Source organism: Stylophora pistillata, chromosome 2 (genome assembly GCF_964205215.1).
Source record: "Stylophora pistillata chromosome 2, jaStyPist1.2, whole genome shotgun sequence".
NCBI lineage: Eukaryota > Metazoa > Cnidaria > Anthozoa > Scleractinia > Pocilloporidae > Stylophora > Stylophora pistillata.
The window spans coordinates 4,503,170-4,523,509 of record NC_142520.1 but is presented as its reverse complement, the minus strand read 5'-3'; the positions used below and the strand labels follow the sequence as shown (position 1 = coordinate 4,523,509).

Genomic DNA, 20,340 nt, shown 5'->3' with positions numbered 1-20,340 from the left:
GCTTTACTGCGAAGTATCGTTCACATATACGTTTCATAACCGCAGTTCATACATATGTTTCATATGTTTGTTGTTGTTTGATTTTTAAATGCTTCCACTAAATGTTCACTTTTCTAACGCAGGTAGTCATTGCTCCATCCATAACAAAAATCTCAGTCACTCAGCACTTAACGGTACGGAGTGCCTGCAGAAGACTGGCCCATGGCGTCAGAACTGGCATAAGCTGATATGTTTCAATGAAACAGAACCACCTATGGACAAGAAATGTTGTAAATCTTGGTGCAAGCAGTTGGCGTCTTGTTTCGGACAGTCGGCGAGTTGGACTACGCGCTGTGAGAAAATGTGGAGATGCAGTAGGCCTCGCAGACACCTCTCTATCATCATGACAAATAGAACAGACTCGTCGTATATGGGAAGTATTACAGTGAAACAATGCTGGGCAAAGGAACCGCATTTTCTTTCCATTAGGCTAACATCAGCAATCGAAGTACGTGCATTTAATTCTTGTGTGACATTTTTTAGCGCCCAATGTTTCTTAGTGTTCCTTTCTCTCTTTACAGAGCTTTTGCATAGATTTTGTATTCCATTCATTTATTTATTCCTTCACGAGTAAGGCTACTAGATGACATACGTTAACCACCGTCTTATTCCTACTAGAAACTTTTTTTTTATTTTTAACCTTCTCAGTTTCCAAGCAAGACACTTGTCGACACCATCCTAAAAGAAGTGATAAGCCCTCCTGGAATTAAAATAAATCAAGAAAAGACGGAGCGTGCTCTTCTCTCCGTTACTGATTTAGAGGAGTTCATCGGGAATTATTCACAACACCATCTTAATCAAACCACACCTGAGATTTGTATCAGTAGTGAACATGCAGGTGAGTAAATGTTGAAAGCTGATTTGGGGGTTTTCTTGATTTCTGATACCGATTTCATGCATTTTTCATGGCATTTTTGAGAAAAATCTGCTAGGGCAACACTTGCTTTAAACTATTGACTTTGGTTGAAAGCTTTGTCTGCATCAACCCTTCATCGAGTCCTGTTGGCGACATGTATAAAACCCCCATTAAGGCTGTTCATACCAGCGAACTCCTATCGCGCACCGATTGTATCCAAGGAGTCTTTCAATACCATACAATTTCGCAACAGAGTGTGTTAAAGCAAAAAAAAAACTTTCGAATCCGTCGCGGTACTACATATTTTATGATTAAAAAATTATCACCTACACTTTATCCGAAGTTCAAATTGAGAACACTCCTTTCACTGGTGATCATTCCAAAGTGCTTGCATTGACTTCTTCTAAGTAATGGTTTTCAGACCTTCTAGGCCTAACTATTTTGTGAACGGTAACTTGTGACTAATACGAAAGCATCCTTATTTATTTTGGCCTGCACTTAAATTTTTTTTTTTTTTTTCCAATCAGATATTTTGGTCAGGAAGATTTTTAACTTGAATGAGAGTGATGTCCAACTTGGGGATGATAAAGGAGAAAACTCTCCCAGCCTTCCCACTGCAGGCTTGGATAACGGTTGGAGAGTTATATATTTTTCATTCTTTTAAAAGTAGTCCAACTCGTGCTTTAATCAAACAAAGAACTAGACGGCACGAAGTCCTGTTGCCAATTAATAAAGTCTATGACAAATTTAAGAAAAGAAACTAAACATAAGTAATATGTTTTCAGAAGAAAAACAAACAAACAGAAATAGCAACAACAACATTGAACTCGGCGAAAACCGCGGCAACAGCGAGCGCACATAACACGTCCTGTCTACTTTCATAGTATCCCTTTAACCTTCCTATTACATTGCCCAATTACAAGCTTGAAGCTTACACTGTCCTATAAGTGCTTAAATCAGGCTAGTGATAACCAGCCAAGCTCGAAGATTTTGTTATATTTGATTATCAGGGCTATGGTCAGAAGGAGGCTGGGTTTCATGTACGAAGGAAAATTCAAACTGAATGACTGAGATTTTAATCTGGTTGTTTGCTTATATTTATTTGTTTATTTGTCGGTAGATCGATATATTTTATTCCTATTCAAACGTAAGGCATACCATTTGAATTAGCCACTTGGCTTGTAAGGTGTTAAAGTCGTGATTTCTTGTCCTTCTTTTTATTATTAGATTAGTAGTCTTAAAATTGCCTCCAATATTACGTCTTAGGATCAGCGGCACTTGCGGTCATTTACAAAGATCTCCATGAAATATTCCAACCGAACCAAGCCAACTCTGCCTCTTTCAACGAACGAAGGTTTGCTAAAACCTAGTTCTATATATAGTATCTTCATGTTTTTTTAGCTCTCTTTTGGTGTGTAGATAAGCTACACGAGGCAAGTTTAGAGCAATGTGCTCGATCCCAGATTGAATTTTTGTTCCGCTTTTGTTTTGATTTTCTTTTAACAAATTTTTATCAATTTTCCTTTTGTCTTTAAGAACATTTATCTTTTTTTTTTCGTCTACTTTTATTTGTCTTGTTTTGTTTGTTTATTTTTTGGTCTTTCGAGGGACTTTTGACATCTGAATGATATACATAGAAAAATAATTGAATGCATATTTAAAAACATAGACTAGGAATTAAGGATTCCCGCTTAGTCGTCTTTGGATCATAAAGAAATTTCGCTTTGTCGACTTTGGTCCATACAGAAATTTCGACGGAGTTTTCATGACTTGTGATGAAATAAGTGCACACAATAGCTTTTTTTTTATCTAAGCATTTTGCAAAATTATTGGGAATCATGGTTAGGAACATCAACACATTTATCTTGTCTGCAACGATATGGCCAAGGAACACCAAACTCAGGAAGAATATCACGTTGAGATTTAAAAACCTAAAGGTAAGTTGTATTTAATCAAGAGACAGTTGCAGCCATGTTTGTAACTATTTAAAAGAGTTTAAACAGCTTGAGTATATCTGGATAATATGAGCAAACTTTGCCAATTACTCTCTCTTAACGCATCTCTCCTGTACCATCCGTGTTTCTGTCTGCATTTTCGTTGTTTCTATTTATATATATCCAATTGTTTCCTCTTTTTAGTCTTGATTTTGGTTGACTTTTGTTGTCGTTTCTGTTCTTGCTGTTATGGTGGACTTTATTTTACCTTAAATTGTTAGTGTTAGTTTTTTTATGACTTCAAGAGCTTAGTTCTTTTCAGGGCGCCTCTCAAAGAGAGGCAAACTAGACTAGAGATATTGGGAAGCAACTCTTCAGATGTATCACAAATGGAGGAGGGGTCTGAAAAAATGCGGCGGGAGCACTCCTACCTCCTTATTGGCCCGCAAGACGCTGAATTACTTAACACTAATGGTAATTTCACGGTTTCAGCCTGCAACTTTGGACAGAAGCTGCATGTTTTGGAATACTTCCGAGAACAGGTAAAGAACTTTGAATTAACTAATGACATCGTTCACTCCAATTATCAAATCTCTTGAGGACTCTTCTTTCATACAGGTGAGGCTTTTTTGAGTGGCACATCATATAGTGTGCTCACTTCTTACTCCTTTTCCTCTTTCTCAGACCTCCGTATAAGACGTGGTCGATAGAACTGTCAGTTGTTTTGTTTATTAATTTTTTTTTTTTTTTTAGTGGGGGAGGGGGAAGGGAAATTTTACGACTGTTTTTCTAAATGCTTTCTGCATGCCCTCTATATCTAGATGGTCAGGGCAAGGGTGTCTCCTAAAATCTAGGAACGAAACTTACACGGAGTGCAGCTGCAATCATCTAAATCACTTCGCAGTTCTTATGCAGTTTGATAGTGGAACGAGCGGTAACAGTTTAACTAAGGTAGGGATATTGCGAAATATACATACATTGATTTCAAAAGACACCATGTATCGGGGTGGCGCTTTTTCCTCCGTCGGTGTTAAACCGGGTGTATGGTACGTTACCTTTCTCTGTTATGATTATTGAATCTCTGTTTTTTGTATTCATTTTCAAGACTGACGAAAAGGCGCTGAAAATTCTTACATACGTGGGCTTGTCTATCTCTTTAGTTGGAAACACTTTAACAATTATCAGTTATGCTCTTCTTACGTAAGTATATGACATAATTCCACACAAGCATTTCGAAGCCAACCGATGTTTTAGACCGAACAAGAACTATTATGACCTTAGACGCACAAAGTGATATGACCCAAGTCGAATTATCTTTTGTTTCCCAAAGTATCTAACATGGCTTTGTATAAAATGAGGATAGAACTGATATGGAGGAGTTCTCTTACAAATCATTTCTTTAATTTTGATTAGAGACATGAGGGGACCTTTATCTCAGATCCGAGTGAGTCTAGTCACCGCATTTGGTGCAGGGCAAATTATCTTTCTAACCGGAATTGGCGCTGTTGAGAACAAGGTAAGATATTACATCAAAAACGTGGAGTCTCTTTGTGTTAATCCTTATGACAGTAACCTGCTCTTAACTTATTGAGTCCATGCCACTTTTTCTATCCTCTGCAGTCTGCCTGTGTTACAATAGCAGCTTTAGTACAGTATCTCCTGATGGCCGCTTTCTGCTGGATGCTTGTCGAAGGAATTTATCTTTACCTATTTGTTGTAAAAGTTTGGAACATCAACGACAAGATGAAGGTGTCACATGGATTTTCATGGGGTAAAAATGCTTTCAAAACTTGTCATACTCTCATTGATAGTTGTTTGAAAAGCAAAACATGAATAATTACCTGCACCATTGTCATCACCTTCATCACTACCATCATCAACACAGCCTTGTAGTTTGACATTGTAATCACTTCGAGTTTCAAATACACAGGTCTACCCGCCCTCGTCGTCTCCATATCGCTGGGCATTGCAGCAGGAAGCGAACAGGGGATTACAAGCTATGTCAGTGACAAATTGTAAGCATTGAGGAATTTTTTCTCCTGATCCATGAGTCTGTCACGAATCGTCGTTTTCTGCCTTTTCGTTTGTTTGTTTTATTTTGTTATTTCTCTTGTGATTTTCACTTGCAAGCAAACCGGGCATAGAGGATACTGTGTACGTGCATGTACACAATAAAAAATCATTAATTGATAATTTATCAAAGTTTCCGATACCTAATTTACTTCAGCTGCTGGATTTCATCTGAAAACGGGATGATATGGATATTTGTTGTTTTCGTTGTGCTGATTGAGTTGGTAAGTTAAATTCTTAAGGTTTATTCGCATTCACGTTTTGCCTTCAGTTATCGTTAGAATCGCGACGATGTTCTCTTTCTTACCACTTACCTCTAACTTCATTCACTATGTTCGATAGTATTCCGCCAAATGTAAAGTGTATGTTTTCCTTTGGGAGAACCCATTGTTAGAGGACGCATTAAGCGATTATCACGCTAGACGGCAGGTTAAGAAGTCCACGGGCCTGTTTCTCGAAAGTCGCGGTAACTTAACGGACCCGAAGCCATGTTTTAAAATCAAAATTTAAAGGATAAAAAAACAGGTTCGGACACTCAAACCAGTCCTTTTTGTTTCTTTAGCTAATAGTTTTGTTGTATCATTATCAAAAATTTTTAAATGGACATCTTGAATGAAAACAGAACAGCTTTACGGGCCCGTTAAGTCACCGGGACTTTCGAGAAATGGGCCTCTGGTTCGAAACTTTATCGGTTGATTGTCTTGTGTTGTTAGGCGAGACATATTGTGTGTACAGTGCTTTTCTTCCTCTCCACCCAGGTACATAAATGTGTACGAACGCATTTTCAGGTAAACCTGAGAAACTTAGTGGGATGATAAGGAGGGGGGAGCGTCAAACTTTTACGTCCTTTACTTTAAGTGCAAACTTAGCTCTACCTCGAAATCATGTTGTTTTTGATTTAGTTTGATGAGTGCATATTCTTTTTTGTTTCAGTTAAACGCAATGCTACTGGGGCGAGTTATCAAGGAAATGACAATCATGCATCAGGCGAAAGACAAACACAGTGAACAAATAAGGTGAGTATGTTAGCGGTGCCAGTAGAATATAAATCACGGTGAGCCATTCGCCTTTTTCTTTGCTTCCTTTTACAAGTAATACCTACTTACGAAAATTAAAGCCACCTATCTTCTTCTTCTTTATTTTTTTCCATGATTTTGTAGGCTTGGTGTCAGGGCATGCATGGTGATTATTCCTTTGCTGGGGATCACGTGGCTGTTTGGTCTTCTGTTGTACTTGCACAAAGCGTTCGCCTACATTTTCACACTTCTCAACTCCACTCAGGTAAACTAAACACAAATTTTATAAAATGAATTCCGTCCAATATGAGTTAGCTAACTGGGTTACTTCTGTTTTGATAAGTCTCACCAAAGTTGAAGTCAGTAATCAGAGTTTATCTTTACTCATATGAGATACACCCTACTCTTGTGAGAGCACAAGTTCACCACTGTTTATTATGAATTCTCAGCTCTCTCTGATACTCGACTGCCTTTTTAAGCGAACGTTCTATCCCATTACTACATGCTTGGAAAATAGACCCCCTACGGCTATTAAGCTTTCAACAGTTATAGCGTTCTTAAGTAAATAACGTTAACGAGAAAAAAAAAATTAAATAAAAAACAGACAGTCAGGACTCTTATGTTGTCAAATAAAAATACCGATCACTCTTTACAATGATAAGAAAAAGTAAAATTTAATTTTCCGGAATTAAAAATAAATAAAATCATAAAACCAATCTCACGATCTTGAATCTGCAATGATGATGGTTTTCTTCTTCTCATAAAATTTATCTTGTATTATTGATCTTATAATATAGGTAGTGTCACTGTCACGCATATTGTCGTGCCTAGCAGATTACCATGTGCTAAACTTAGTGTAAAGCAACTTGTAAAAATAGAGAACTTGTGATTAATACCAGTAATTTGGACATTTTTCTGACCATGAAATTGCATATTCAGGGAACTGGGGGTGGAGGGTGTAGATGAAAGCTTTATGAGTCTACACACAGGCAATAAAAAAAGTTATACTGCAGGCGTTAACTTGATATCCCACTTTATGATTTAACAGGGCTTCTTAATATTTCTCCTTCACTGCGTAAGAAACTCAGAGGTATGTTATTCAATGTTGTTCTTAGCTCTCTTTGTACCATTGGTCAGATTTCTTTCTAGCTAGGCTTCGACTTTGAAATAAGAAATTTAATTCCATGGTTATATCGATCCAATTCAAAGCACGATCAGTTTTAAAACTCTTGTAATCGTTTTGATTTCACCTTGTCCTTGCAGATTAGATCTCGCTTTAAAACAAGGATCACTGGCATCACCCCAACTATAGATGAAGGAACGACCATTAAGCGAGCCTCGCAAGTGAATGAAACTGATGGGAATATCGTTTTTACGAGAAATATTCCTGTCCAGCCTCGCAATAACAATGAAAGTGGTGTTGAAGTCCCTGAGATCTGAATCGGCATCGTAGTCTTTTTCCACAGTCTAGATCTGTGTATATCTTAAATTAAGTACGTTTAGAAAGTTTGGTACGACTCAGAAGAGCTGGATAAGAACCCACTAACGAGATTACTGTAATGTGGTCTGGCCTGTTTACTGGGAACTGGGGGGAGGGGGCATCTTCAAACACGTTTCCTTTGATTGTTTGTAAACTGCTGATGCAGTCCGGCCAAAGTCCCCCAAAAAGTGTTATGATGCGCATTTGATCATATCCACATGTTCATTTGCGCAATATAAATATTAAATCATTACTATTATTATAACCTTCTGAAGCTGAGGCTCGGATAGCTTTGCATTTGATCCAAATTATAATAATATAAAAGTTCAAGTAATCATCATGAGAAGTATCCTTTATGTCGAGAATGAGTACCGGATATAAGCAAGGTCAGATGGTCTAGAAATCCAAAACCACATCCAAGAGACAATTCCTGAGAGTAAGGGACCTACCTAGGGTATCTCAGAAGGAAAAACCATTTTTTGTTTTCAAACTTAAACTTGCTCACCAATGAGTATCCATTAGAAAAGGTTAGGATTTAATCACCGTGAAAGAAAATCTTCCTCAGATGTTTCATTTAGTCTATTCATTATTTTATTCATCTACTTATCGTCGTTATTCCTTCATAAGAAACCATAAGGCACTTTGATTATATCTCCATTTCTAGAAAAGAAAGTGAACTTTGTACGAAGAGGTTAGGCTTCCTCTCACTCCTCCCTGTCTAATGAAAACATCTAATAGTCTATGAAAATTTAATTTTAAGGTGTATGTAATTATATTCAGGCATCGATAAATAATTTGTTTCTAATGTCTACTGATTTTGAACTGCGACAATGTGATTTCGATTCCTGATATTACTACATGAAATTAAATGCGCCGCAGTAACGTAGCTTGGCCAGGAATGTACCAAACACATGACCTCTTGCGTGACAGTCGTTCAAAGGATCGCATCACATTTTTTTTTTTTTTCATTTAGCCCCGAACTCTTTTCAAGCTTGACGCATTGCCTATGGCGGGCCAAGAAAGAAACTTTGAGAAATTAAACTACAAAGATGAACCTTTAAGATGATGTATGTTTTGATTTGTAAATATATCATACCAGATATTTTAAAGGTCTTTAAATGGGTTGTGAGAGCTATTCAGCGGAGGAGTTCAAATGTAAAAATAAAACTTCAGGTGGTGTATATTAATGATCTGGAAATTATATATGGCAGACCTCTTCATGGTCCTCTGAAGTTGACCTTTATTTTACCTCTGCAAAAAAGACGGGAGGTACTCTATTTCAACGGGTCCCTATTCAGACTTAAACGTAACAACCAGAAAATTATAAATTTTCAAGAGATAAAAGGACCATCTTCCAGCAAATGAATTTTAAAAGCGGGATTGCATCCCGTTGCAGCGTGCGAAACTGCCGAAGTCGCTTAATCTTTCATTGCTTTACGGTGGGCGGACAAAGTCTATCTAGGCGTATTTTGAACTATTCGATATCTCGGACAAAAGAAAAAAAAGCGTGATAGAACTTTTTGTTATAATTTTCGAAAAAGGTTCATTAAAAGGGTCCTTTAGAAAAATGAAATGAATTACGAAACTCTGCAACTGTCGGCGGATTCTCAATACTTATGGTCAGTGGCTCTTAAGATTTCTTTCGCTGGACCTCAGGGCGGGAAGGTCTTGTTCCAGACTTTTTCGGTGCATTGTTTTGTGTTGTAAGGTGAGACATTTTGCGTTTACAGTGCTTCTCTCCCTCTTCACTAAGGTGTAGAAATCTGTACAGATTAATTGTCAGAGAAACTTGATGGAATGATAAGAAGGGGGAAGGGTTTAACTTTTAGTGTCATTTTCCTTTTTCCGCTCGAACCACCTCGCTCAAGTGCATACTTTGCTTTAACTCCATATCATTTTTTTTAATCACATTATAATGTTTTTTTTCCAGTTGAACGCTTTTCTACCGGGGTGAGTTATCAAGCAAATGACAACCATGAAGCAAGCGAAAGACGAAAACAGTGAAAAAATCACTTTGGTATTTCAGCCATCAGAGAACTCACATTTATGTTCGTCGTCATTTAGATGTTTTGAACCTCTCACACAAAGCGAGGTTTACAACATCATCATGGGAATGTCCAGGAAATCATGCGCTCTCGATCCGATTCCGCCACCTTTAATTGTTAAGTCTATCGATGTTCTTTTACCAGTTATAATAACTAAAATAATCAATCTTTCACTTCAAAGCGGTTATTTTCCTCCATTATGGAAAGAAGCTCTTGTTCTGCCAAATTTGAAAAAAGTCAATCTTGATCTTGTTTTTAAAAATTACCGGCCTGTGAGTAATCTTTCTTTCATCTCAAAAGTAACCGAACGAGCTGTGTTTCTACAAGTTTATAATTGTATGAAGAGGAACGATCTTTATCCGTCTCTACAATCTCCCTATAGGAGGAACCACAGCACGGAAACAGCTCTTCTAAAACAGACAAATCATATTCTACTTGACATGAATTCTCAGCAAACAGTCCTTCTCGTGTTATTAGACTTAAGTGCCGCTTTCGACACGGTTGATTACAATGTACTTGTACGTAGGCTTCAATTTTCGTTTGGAATTACTGGTACACCACTTGAATGGTTCTCTTCTTATCTGACGGCACGTCGACAACGCATTTCCATCTGTGGTACCTTATCTGATAGTTTCGATCTGGACTGGGGCGTTCCGCAAGGTTCCTGTCGTGGTCCTTTATTGTACATAATTTATTCTTCGACGTTTTTTAAAATTGTCCAACGACATCTCCCGGAAGCTAACTGTTATGCAAATGATTCACAGCAATACCTTTCTTTTAAGCCCGATAAAGTGACGAGCCATCAAGATGCTATTATCATGATGCAAAATTGCATAGATGATATCCGCCTATGGATGGATCACAATAAACTCCTCAACGATGAAAAAACGGAGTTTATTATTCTGGGGACCCGGCAACAACTGTCAAAAATTAACATCTCTTTGATTACTGTTGGAAGTTCCCAGGTTGAAAGATCGTCTGTTGTCAAAAACCTTGGTACTTTTCTTCACGACAAACTATCTATGAATGTTCATATAAACAAAGTTTGCAATGTATTTTTTTATTATATTCATAGTATCTGGCGAACTAGGAAGTACTCATCGCCAAACTCTACAAAGACTTTGATCCATGCTTTTATTACCAGCAGATTGGATTACTGTAACAGCTTGCTTTATGGTACACCTCAAGTACAAATTGACAAGTTATAAAGGGTTCAAAATGCAGCCGCTAGGCTAATCTTTAAACAACCTAAGTTTAGCCATTACACCACTGTTATGCCAGCTCACTGGTTACCAATTAGGTACCGTATAGAATTTAAGATTCTTTTATTGTGTTTTAAAGCAAAGCACGGTATGGCACCCGGCTATATTTTTAAGCTTATTAGCTTTAAAATTCCCACTTACTATGAGCTAAGGTCCAATCAAAAACTTCTGCTCAAGTTTGCAAGTGGTAAGATGTTACCCACATTGGGAGCGAGGGCATTCTCCTATGCTGCACCACGTCTCTGGAATGACTTACCAAGTAACATCACTGGCCTTCACTCCTTCTCTAGTTTGAAACGTAATCTTAAAACCTACATTTTTACCCGGGCTTTTAATATTCTATCTCAATGGCGTAGTGCTTTTTAATATTCTATCTCACTTGGTTAGTGTTTTTTAATTTCTTATCTCATAAAGGAAAATTGTAATTTTACATATATATATATTTTTTTTTCCTACATTTTCTTTATTTTCATGTAAAGCGCATTTGATCATGTATATGGAATTTGCGCTATATGAATTTCAATTATTATTAGCGGCACCTGAGGGAGATATATTTAGCTCTTTTGCCTCTTGCTTTGCTTCCTTGTACGAATAATGCCGACTTAGAACAAAAGAAAAGCAAATTATCTTGATTTTCCATGATTTTATGATAGGCTTGGTGTCAGGGCATGCGTGGTGATGATTCCTTTGGGGATCACGTGAATATTTGGTCTTCTGTCGCCCTCGTACATAGCGTTCGTCAACATTTTCACGCTTTTCAACTTAACCCAGGTAAACTTAACAAAATGTTTAGGGAATGAAAGAGTAGTTAGTGGATTCACCGCTAAATGATATCCTTCCGTTTTAAGGTCTGAAGTGAGAGTTTATCTCTGCTGATATCAGATGTCTATCATAAGTTGTAAGCTCTTTCCTGACACACAAATAACCTTTAAAACGAATGTTCTATGCCATTAGCACATGCTTGGAAAACTACCCTAGACGGCGACTGAAACTTTGAACAGTTTTTGCGTTCTTACGTAACATTTTTAGCAAGAGAAAATAAGAGAAAAACAGATCATCAGAATTTCAATCTTTGTCCATAAAAATATGGGCCACTCTTTACAACTTTATGAGAAAGTGTCCTTTCGGAAAACCTTAATGAGACAAATAAAATATCACTCTTTTGTTTCAGTTATGACAATTTTTTCTTATTCAAATGGTGTCAATTTAGGATATGGCAAGAGAACACTAGGGGCCTCACAATCGTGATTGTGATCGAGATTGCGACAGTTTTTTCGATCGTATGATATTCCATTATATACCTGATTATATACCAGCTGACTTGTGGAAATATGTGGACGAGACATCTTGTTCCGAAATAGTTACTAAGGGCAGTGAGAGCAAACTACAAGAAGCTGTGGGTGACCTTTCAAGACAAGCGAGTATCGATGGGTTCCAACTGAATGAGGCTTTGTATTCCACTCATCAGGGGATTTTAATGGCAGAATAATGCGATACCATCGCTTATATATTACACTAATTGCTAATTAACATGGTTTATGCAGTGTGAAAAGTGTCAAGTCAGCTGTTGTTGAATGAGTTTTTTGTTTCTGTGTCGGCAGGAAGAGACGAGTTCGTTACGCTTGTTGAGTGTTGATAGGTCTGGGTGGCAGATGATTAGGAATTTCTGAGTGTGTATGGAGTTTAACTGACGAGTGGATCAACTTTTGTTGGTCTACGAAACAGGCTGTATTAAAATCCATATGTGCGTAACTTGAGTAGTCCATTTGCTACTATATATATATATATATTTTTTTTGTCACCATTATATATATATATATATATATATATATATATATACAACATATTTATATATATATATATATATATATATATATATATATATATACAACATATATATATATATATATATATATATATATATATATATATATATATATACGCATGCTCGCTAGTGTACTCTAGTTTGAGCACTCTGGCATGACTTAGACGATACCACAAAGGTTGGATCGTTTGGGGTGACCATATTGGTTCTCCTCCATCCTAGCATTAGCACTGCACTGACTCGACTTTTGCTTGTTGGTAAGTGTTCGCTCCTTTCCCTAGTGGTTGGGAGTTTGGTTTCTGGTGTGCTTGGTTTTGGTGAGGTCTAGTATCAGTTAAGTGAGTACCTGCCGGGAGGGAAAACTTGTGATCTTTTCCTCTCGGTCAGGTTTTTTCCTTTTTCGCTTTTGGTTTGGTCACCCATCCCTTTGCTTGTTCATTGGGTTGGGGCCGAACTTCAGGATGATTGTTTCCTTTAGTAGGACAATCGATGTGGACTGCAAGGGGCTCCCCGAGGGGATGCTTTTTCCTGAGGCAGTAAAGTTACTCCTCGAGTATTTTGATCGTGAGTCTGATCATGTTGTGGAGGCAGTGCAGGCGTGCCCTGGTCGCGTTGCCAGGGTTACTTTTGCAGCTGATGTGGCCAAGCTTTTTTTTGAAGAATTGGGTGTGGTTAAGTTAGGCGAGGTGGAGTGTAGGGTGGTTACACCTCCTCCTCCCCCACCTCAACTTACCACTGTGGTTTTGTCTTGGTTCCCTTTTGAGGGCTCCAATGAAGCGATACGTACTGCGTTGTCTGCTTTTGGCATCGTCAAGTCTGTCCGTCATCAGTCTTGGTCGGGTAGACCCTCGGTCTTTACTGGGTCTAGAATTATTCAGATGGTGGTTCAGAAAGTTATTCCACCCTTCATTGGTATTAGAGGTATACGTTGTAGGGTTTGGTACAGGGGGCAACCCCTGCAGTGCACTGTGTGCCGTAAAATAGGCCATAAGGCTGCGAGTTGCCCTTCCAAGGGCAAGTGTTTTAGGTGTTCACAGCAAGGTCATTTTGCTAAAGATTGTAAGGCCACCGTCACAGACGATGTCGAGCCATCCTCTATGCCTGAAGAGCCGCCTGCTGACAGTGCTGATGAAGCCTGCTCGCTCTCAACTGAGGCGAGTGAAGATCGCTTCACCTCTTTAAACGAGGGTGAAGAACCACTAAATGATTGTGTACCGGCAACACAGGGTTTTGCTAACCCTGTTTCTGATATGGATGTCGGAGAGACGAGCTCTGCTTCTCGGAAGCGTTTAGCCTCCCCAGCTCCCACTTCTGCTAATAACACTGTTAAGAGGACCCAACAGGCCCCACCCACTGATTCTGCTGCTGCAGCCAAGCCTATTGCTGTTACTCCTTCAGAACTTTCCGCTGCTTTCTTAAAGGACCCGCTGCTTCGCTCTTCTCCATCTGAGGAACGCGTTTTTTTGGCCGAGATTGCGGTGTTACATCACCTGCCTGCTCCTGCTGGTAAAGATATTTCCGTTTGGTACTCTGATCCGAGATATGTTTTTGAACAGCGTGAAGTTTCTACTGCCTTTAGGCTTTACCGGTCACTTAAAAAATCTAAAGAACCAAAATAAAATATAAAATTAACTTAGGCTTAATAAGAAAAACTAAAAGAAAAATTAGTTAAGTTTTGAGGGGGTGTGTTTAATTTCTGGGTGTGTGTGTGTTAATTTTTAAGTGAGGTGGGGTTCGATTCCCCAGCGAGTTTGGCGTCTGGTGACCCTCGTTTTTGGTGGTCCCCTTCCCTAAGGCATTGCACGTAAGCCAATGGGTTGGGATTAGACATGTAGGTCGGCGGGATTGCACCTCCCTTCATCGGGGCCCGGCCGTCCACCTTAAACATAAAAAAACTGCACTGATGAGGCCCAGAAGGCCGAAACAGTACTGTCTGCAGTTAGATATAGCTCTTTGGCATACAAAGCTTTGCTTTCATGTCCAAATTGAGCACTCTAACTAGGATGAGTCATTGCTCTGCAATTGCGCATGCTCGCTAGTGTACTCTAGTTTGAGCACTCTGGCATGACTTAGACGATACCACAAAGGTTGGATCGTTTGGGGTGACCATATTGGTTCTCCTCCATCCTAGCATTAGCACTGCACTGACTCGACTTTTGCTTGTTGGTAAGTGTTCGCTCCTTTCCCTAGTGGTTGGGAGTTTGTTTTGGTTTGTTTTTGTGGTTTCTGAGGATTTTTGTTGGATAAGTGAGTACCTGCCGGGAGGGAAAACTTGCAACTTTCTTCCTCCTTGGCAGTGTTTTTTCTTTTATTCGGGTCGGTCACCCATCCCTTTTTGGGACTTCTTGGGTGGAGCCGAACTTACCTTGGTCTCACAATGGTTGTTGCTTTTAAGAGGTCAATCGACATTGACTGTCGGGGGCTCCCTGAGGGGTTGTCCAAATTGAGCACTCTAACTAGGATGAGTCATTGCTCTGTAATTGCGCATGCTCGCTAGTGTACTCTAGTTTGAGCACTCTAGCATGGCTTAGACGATACCACAAAGGTTGGATCGTTTGGGGTGACCATATTGGTTCTCCTCCATCCTAGCATTAGCACTGCACTGATGAGGCCCAGAAGGCCGAAACAGTACTGTCTGCAGTTAGTTATATATATATATATATATATATATATATATATATATATATATATATATATATTAGTTATATATATATATATATATATATATATATATATATATATATATACACCATATATATACACAACAGACAACATTATATATACTTCGCTCTACTTCTATGAATTGAGCACTGTTCTACGAAAATCAAGTCACACTTTATATATATATAGAATAAATGTTTGAAAAGAAAATTTGCCCTGAGCGGGATTTGAACCCACGTCCCTCCTGCTACTAGTCAGGTGTGATGACCACTACACTATCAGGACATCCATGCTGGCAACACGGCAATCAAAGATGTGATTTACGTGATCGGAGACGTGGTCTCCCTGGAAAATTAACTTTTCAAGGTGACCGGGCAGGGGAAGCCCATAACCCAATATGAAATCCAACTAAGGATCTATTAAAGATACACGACCGACGTCAACTTAGTGGATCACAAAGGAGGATCCAATCACGGATACAGGCTAATTTCAATTAAAAAAAATCCTGTATACGAGGGAAACCCTGACCCTGTACACCCCAAGTAATCATACTTAAATAGAATAAATATTTGAAAAGAAAATACATGTAGTGTACAAAAGTGGTAGTCAACCGATTTGCCTGAAACTTGGCACAAAAATTGATTGTCATAAGATATTTCAAAAGCCACTTCGGCTCACTTCTCTGACCGTTTGTTCTGGAGTTTCGGGGGGGGGTCCCATCTTTGGCCTAAGGAGCACCAAGAATTCATCCTTCTGAGTGGCATTTTGAAAGTGCTATAAAACTCCATTGGTAAATTTTGCTGCCAATTGAATTTGACCATGCCTAGTGGAACTTTTACTTAATTAATGTAACTTTGTTCTCAAGCGATTAGACAGAGAGGGGCCTGGGGCTAAAGCAAGGTCACATTTGAGGTCAAAATCACTACCCAAAATTGCCATTTTTTGAAAAACCATAACATTCACCTGCCTTCTTGCATAACTTTCATACCAAATCCAGTATATACTTTAGTGACCTATTTATCAAAATCAGTGGGAATAATCAATCTCATTATCTAGAAATACCTCGTCTCATAGCATATAAGTACTCTAAGAAGGCCTCTAATTAGCACTACAAACAACAAGCGGTTTAGCAAAATAAAGATGATTTTTTTCTTTGAAAACCTGGTGCCAATCATAGAGCACAAATGATGATGTTCTGACCTAGATATGACAACATTTGTTAAAGATGCTTGAATTTCCTTTGATTTATATTTTTCAGGTCAAATCTCCATACAGACTATACTCACAAGCATGCAAAGTCCCTGTATTTTGTCAGGCCCATTTTTTGACGCTATATGAAGCTAGCTTAATGAAAACGACCGTTAACAGAAGATTTATGGTTAAACTTTTGATAGCCTTGCTGGCTCTTGTAAATACGCACGATGTCATCAGTAAAAAAAAAAGAGCAGGGTGATACATACAGGTTGTAGTGAGTAGCGTCCAGATGACTTGTGATCCATCGGAATTCTCTAGTACGTTAGAGCTGAATAAATCAAATCATCCGGAAGTAAATAAGAAATCCACAGTTAGGAGAACTGGATAACAAATATTTTGTGTTGCAGTTCATATGAAACATGCCATGCTACACCTCGAGATGCGATTGTTATTGTATCGACTGACCCACCATATTAGACGTGAGAGTGAGAGGGCTGGACAAAGTCGAGGAGTCACGCAACCTTAACTGAGTTTTGAGTAACGCGGGTCTGTTGACCATCCCTTGCGGCAATCGCAGGAATCTGCTTACTATAAAAAAGGTTCATAATTTGGTGCCTTACGATTAGCACCACCTTTAATTTTAACGTCGGAAAAACTCGCACAATGACTGTAGTTGACTGAGTTTTTTTGCTTTTGCAACACCTTAGCAAATTTTCCCTTGACAGAGAGATCGCGATAGTTAAAATCTTCATATAAAGAAAAATTGGAAAACCATGAAACTATTCTGAAACATGTGTTCAAAACCCTTTTCATAGGAAAAAAAAACTTAGGAAAAACTCTTTTCACGGGAAGTTGAGGGGACTGCTTTTAGCGAGAGTGGCCCTAAAAAAGCCATTTGCAACGTTTATGGGCATGTATGAGCCCTTTCGTATATTTTTTGATTACTTGTAGCTTGTAGCTTTGGTATCACCCGATCTTCCTCTCGCCCCAGACTCACCTGAGCCCTTGAACTTGTGTTTTAATCAAGTAGTCATGTCAAGACAACAAAGGAGTCATTCCTGTTTCACGCAGAGCCCATAATGCGGCACCGCATTGATCAATTACCCCTCCAAGAGAACAAAGCCCCATCGGAAAATTATCCTGAAACTTTCTATCGCTATACGTTTAATACTTGATAAGGACACAAACGTTTACGCCTTAATAGTCGGAGGAATGGAAACTTGTGCTGCTATGTCCTGATACTCTCACGTCCAAAATGGCGGGCCCTATTGGCATCATGTCATGTCTCGTGTGGAATATTTCATTTAAACAGCAACAATAATTTTTCTCCATCCATCTCTTCTGAATGTAGATTCCCTCTTTTTTTGGATGGTACCATTTCTTCAGTTCTAAAGTACCTAAGATATCTGGTAGATCACAAGTCACCTGGACGGTGCTCACTGTGGCACGTACACATAAGCTTATGCTCTTGAGTAGTTGGAATAAGGCCGGTTGTCGCTCATTTTCGTTAAATTATCGTACTGTCACGATAATTTAATACAAAATCATCTTTTCGCATTATTTCATAATAATTCAAATTATTCATTCAAGCTTTTTCAGACCGACCTACAATGTCCTATTGTGAGTGTGTTCACTCTGTCTGGTAGAATGATTCGCTTGTCATCATCGGCGGATAGAGTGACTTTATTGATCTCTTGTCATAAGTTACGAGCGTGACTGTGCGTGACTCAAGGCTTGCGGTTTTATGCAAATTTCAATCAGACAGACAGGCCTGATGATGTAATCTATGATGTAATCATAAGACGTGAAGGTAACGCGTCTGTCTCGCGTGTAAAGTGTTTCACGTGAACACTGATTTGCATAAACCACACACAATGGGATGATCACGTGAAAGACAATAGAAACATTCCAGAGCACCCTAGCAACCGAGGAGTCGGAAACTGACTTCAAAGTTTTTTCTCCACCCCCTCCGTTACTAGGGAGCTCTGGAATGTAATCTAGTGTCTTTCACGTGATTGCTTATTGTATGTAGAGTGGTACCTCGTGATTCGCGCGACACGTTCGCGACACGTAGTAACTCGTGAATATGATGTAATAAAAAAAAAAAAGCGCGTGTGAAATCAAATAATAATATTGATCACTAATACAAACATGGATATTGAAGAATTTAAGAGAGACTTGAAACTTGGACTTGAAAACGACCGCAAGAGGTTGGAAATCAAAAAGAAAATAGAAGACTATAACGATGCCAAGCAAGGTCTTGCTCTCGAACGTGAAGAAGTATTCAAACCTATTGTAAAAGAGGTCAAACAGGTCAAAGAGACAATAGATGATAACCAGAACAGAGTCATTCAGAAATTGGAGGAGAATAAAAAAGCTCTTACTCAAGATCTATCTTTTCTCAAAGAGCTCGACTCTTTTGAAAGCCCACCCGATTCTCCCTCCGCTCTTGAACCACCACCAAAACCGAAACCAAAAATACAAGTACCCGATCCAGACAGCGGCTTTAGCCAAGACGAACTTAATTATATTCAAAAGAGCGGCTTTCCCACACCGAATGAAGCATTCGATAAAATACTTGATGATGAATTTGATCTTGATAAACTGGAGTATGATGTGAACGAAAAAATCATGAGAGGAAACCATGTCAAGGCCTGTCTTTCGAAGAATAAGGAAAAAAATAAGGATAAAATAGATTATATTGTGTTCTAAGTCGATGCACTGAGAAAATATATTGACCGCATAAATCTGCTCGCGAAGGGCGAGAAGATTCTTGTCACACAAAAGGGCAAGGGTCACTCAAAGCGTAACTATGCACAGAAGAAGCGAAATGCTTACAAGGTTGATAGTAAAGGACAGTACGGTGGTCTCTTGATAAACCCCTCAAGATTGAGAAATGAAATGGTTGTTGAAGCGAGTGATCCTTTGACCGGTGTTGTTGTTTATGGAAGACAGGGTGACAGAGGGATCGTTGATCTGTTGACAAAGATATACAATCCCAAAGGACAGTATTCGTCAAAGACGATACAAATATTCAAAGATCTCAACAAGCTCGCAAAAATTCCTACTCATAAATCGTCTGGAAAAAGCAAACTGACAGGAGGTGCTATATTTTCTAATTTCAAAGATCTGAAAGACAGGCTCATTAGATTGACAGGGAGTATCGATGCTGGTAATTCGAGTATTCAGTTGAGAAATGAAGCGATAGAAATATTAGATCACCTCCTCAAAAAGAAAAAAAATTCGAAAGAAGAATATAGCGCCTATATTCAGAAACACTTAACATGATGGAGAGACTTCTGGAATTGACAGAGAGACTAGTAGAATCACAACATCGCTGTAATGATTAATGTGTAATAGTTAACCATGATTGTGTAACTTCTGTTGGGTTATGAGATGCAAATAGCTCAGCAGATCAGTTTTCTTAATCGAGCGACGAGATAACACGTGGGAATATAGTAGCGTTGATTACTCGAAAGAAACCTAAAGAAAAGAGTTAAGATTGGAGAAAGAGGTATGATTTGTAGTTGTAATTTGTATTAATCTATTTAGTTATAGTATTTCTCTTATATTATTGCTCGTGATTAGTGTTATTTTGTGAATTTCTAGTACCGTGATACGCCCCCTTTTGCGTTGCTATTGCACAATCGATGTTCTGTGCGAATTATAGTAATAGGTTTTTGTTGTAATTATCCTTTCAGTTTTTACGTAATCAAGTAAATCAAGAAATTAAAGAGCTTTGATCGATACGAGTGGCTTACTTGGTTTCAGTATAAAGTCCTATCTAAATATCGCGTTCGGAGCAATGATGGAATGTCTCTAGATCCCTCCGTCCGCTACATCTTGTAAAAGGCGAAATTCATGCCAAGCAGTTTTCGCAGATTACGTGATCCTTTCGATGATTCGTGGCATTATCGAATCCTTTTTACTTTAGGCTTAAATAGAGCTTTTTTTTTTA

The 20,340-nt window shown here is 38.6% G+C and overlaps 2 protein-coding genes across 2 annotated transcripts; both read left to right on the top strand.

Annotated features, from left to right (window-relative positions):
* Positions 1-1,049: 1,049 nt before the first annotated feature.
* Positions 1,050-7,355, top strand: LOC148736755 (adhesion G protein-coupled receptor L4-like). The gene is made up of 15 exons (XM_088749169.1): positions 1,050-1,107; positions 1,423-1,527; positions 2,162-2,249; positions 2,742-2,832; positions 3,322-3,371; positions 3,651-3,780; positions 3,935-4,029; positions 4,243-4,345; positions 4,450-4,600; positions 4,760-4,844; positions 5,057-5,123; positions 5,833-5,915; positions 6,060-6,180; positions 6,964-7,047; positions 7,179-7,355. Exons 1-15 carry the CDS (start codon positions 1,050-1,052, stop codon positions 7,353-7,355), a joined length of 1,488 nt encoding a protein of 495 aa, XP_088605295.1.
* Positions 7,356-18,483: 11,128 nt separating this feature from the next.
* LOC148736754 (uncharacterized) lies at positions 18,484-20,131 on the top strand. Its single transcript, XM_088751008.1, has 2 exons — positions 18,484-19,896; positions 20,084-20,131. Exon 1 carries the CDS (start codon positions 18,534-18,536, stop codon positions 19,092-19,094), a length of 561 nt encoding a protein of 186 aa, XP_088607134.1. The 5' UTR covers positions 18,484-18,533; the 3' UTR covers positions 19,095-19,896; positions 20,084-20,131.
* The last annotated feature ends 209 nt before the right edge of the window (positions 20,132-20,340 follow it).

Bases quoted from the DNA above. Each gene is read 5' to 3' on its own strand.
- LOC148736755 (XM_088749169.1), top strand. From the start codon at position 1,050: ATGTATAAAACCCCCATTAAGGCTGTTCATACCAGCGAACTCCTATCG. The intron at 2,833-3,321 runs GTAAGTTGTATT...TCACGGTTTCAG, and splicing joins TGAGATTTAAAAACCTAAAG to CCTGCAACTTTGGACAGAAG. The intron at 4,030-4,242 runs GTAAGTATATGA...AATTTTGATTAG, and splicing joins ATCAGTTATGCTCTTCTTAC to AGACATGAGGGGACCTTTAT.
- LOC148736754 (XM_088751008.1), top strand. From the start codon at position 18,534: ATGGATATTGAAGAATTTAAGAGAGACTTGAAACTTGGACTTGAAAAC.